The sequence below is a fragment of the Acanthochromis polyacanthus genome, chromosome 22, assembly GCF_021347895.1.
Source record: "Acanthochromis polyacanthus isolate Apoly-LR-REF ecotype Palm Island chromosome 22, KAUST_Apoly_ChrSc, whole genome shotgun sequence".
NCBI classification, from domain to species: Eukaryota; Metazoa; Chordata; class Actinopteri; family Pomacentridae; genus Acanthochromis; species Acanthochromis polyacanthus.
The window spans coordinates 7870009-7872119 of record NC_067134.1 but is presented as its reverse complement, the minus strand read 5'-3'; the positions used below and the strand labels follow the sequence as shown (position 1 = coordinate 7872119).

The 2111-nt window shown below is 53.1% G+C and overlaps 1 protein-coding gene across 1 annotated transcript; it reads left to right on the top strand.

Annotated features, from left to right (window-relative positions):
• Positions 1 to 630: 630 nt before the first annotated feature.
• LOC110946704 (E3 ubiquitin-protein ligase TRIM63-like) lies at positions 631 to 1723 on the top strand. The gene has a single exon (XM_051941781.1). The coding sequence runs from the start codon at positions 641 to 643 to the stop codon at positions 1619 to 1621; it is 981 nt and encodes a 326-aa protein (XP_051797741.1). The 5' UTR covers positions 631 to 640; the 3' UTR covers positions 1622 to 1723.
• The last annotated feature ends 388 nt before the right edge of the window (positions 1724 to 2111 follow it).

Here is a 2111-nt window from a genome sequence, read left to right as displayed (position 1 = left end):
TGACACTGAACTTCCTGTCCAGGAAACATTTCACAATAAAAATCTGCTGCAACTTGTTGTGACTGAAACTCTGCAGCTGTTTGATACCACATGATGTTTACTGGTTCTGCACAACACACACACACAGATACGTACACACACATACACAAACACACACGTACACACAGACACATACACACATACAGACACGCACACACACACATACACAAACACACACATACACACAGACACACATACACACATACACAAACACACACATACACACAGACACACACACACATACAGACACGCACACACACACATACACAAACACACACATACACACAGACACACACACACACAGACACACACACACACACACACACACACACAGACACACATAACATTTGGGGTCAAAGGTCACTGTCTGTCTGTGTTCAATGATTTTTGTTTTTCCTTCAGTCTAATAGTAAAATAAATAAACATTTCTGTTGTTTGTTGTGCAGAAGGTTGTTTATTAGATGTAAACAAACAGTGGATATAAACAGTCTGTGGTTCTGCAGCAGCTGCAGTTATTTTCTTCTCTCCGTGTGTGTGGTGGGGGGTGGAGCTTCCTCCTCTATAAATCCGTCCCCTCCGGTCCCCCAGCAGAACAACCCTGATGGACATCCAGACGGGTCCGCTGGTGCCGCTGGGCGCCATGGAGAGCCTGGAGAAGCAGCTGAGCTGTCCGATCTGCCTGGACATGTTCACCAAGCCAGTGGTGATCCTTCCCTGTCAGCACAACCTCTGCCGAGGCTGCGCCAACGACCTGTACGAGTCCCGGAACCCCTACCACTTCTCCGGGGGAACCTTCCGCTGCCCCACCTGCCGCTTCGAGGTGGTCCTGGACCGGCACGGCGTGTACGGCCTGCAGAGGAACCTGCTGGTGGAGAACATCATCGACATCTACAAGCAGCAGCAGGAGAGGAAGGAGGAGGACGTTCCTCTGAAGGACGGAGACTCCAAGCAGCCGCGCTGCAAAGAGCACGAGGAGGAGCACATCAACATCTACTGCCTGAGCTGCCAGACGCCCACCTGCTCCATGTGCAAGGTGTTCGGCCAGCACCGGGACTGCTCCGTGTCCCCGCTGCCCGCCGTCTACCAGAGCCAGAAGAACGAGCTGCGAGCCGCCGTGGAGCTGCTGGCCGTCGCCAGCGGCAGCGTCCAGGCGGAGGTGGAGCAGCTGGAGGAGACCCGCAGACGGCTGGAGGAGAACGCAGAGCTGCAGCGGCGGCGGCTGGGGGAGAGCTTCGACCTGCTGTTCGCTCTGCTGGAGGAGAAGAAGATGCAGCTGCTGGAGAGGGTCGACGGCGAGCAGCGGGACCGGACGGCAGCGCTGCAGGCGCTCCGGGAGCGGTACCGGCAGCAGCTGCAGCAGAGCCAGCAGCTGCAGGAGAAGCTGCAGCAGAACCTGCAGAGCTGCGGCGTCGCACAGTTCCTGGTGGCGGCCAAACCGCTGCAGGAGGAGGCCCGACGGGCAGCGCAGGAGAACCAGCTGCAGAGACCCGAGGCCGGCCTGGAGAGCCTGGAGCACCTCCAGGTGGACTCCCAGCAGCTGGAGGCTCTGCTGGCCCACATGGACTTCAGGAAGGACGAGTGACGGACGCAAAGCTTTTCTACATTTTTATACTTTTCTATGTCTTATTTATTGTGCTTAAACTGTGTTCTGCTGTAAGGTGTCAATAAAGTTTTACTGGACTGAGCTGATGTCAGAGTCTGAATTTAGCTGCTCATGTGCAGCATCTTTACCTCCATGTTTAGAGAACAGTTATTTATACGGACGACCCCGAGGCATGCTGGGACACACACACACACACAACAACACAACATGAAGCACAGACACACAACACGTCAGAGGAAGAACACAATCAGAATAATCAGACAGAAAACCAAAAAAACAAGGAAAACTAAACACAAATCAGTCAAATGTGACACAATGAGGTCATAACATTATTTATATACCTGCAGTACTTCTTCCTCTCTGTTTTTGTGTGTGTGTTTCTTTCTGTGTGTGTTTGTGTGTCTGCGTTGTGTCTCTGGCAGCAGCTGCTTCTCTAATCTCAGCTTCTATTTCTAGCTGAGGCCCGTTG

Bases quoted from the DNA above. Each gene is read 5' to 3' on its own strand.
- LOC110946704 (XM_051941781.1), top strand. From the start codon at position 641: ATGGACATCCAGACGGGTCCGCTGGTGCCGCTGGGCGCCATGGAGAGC.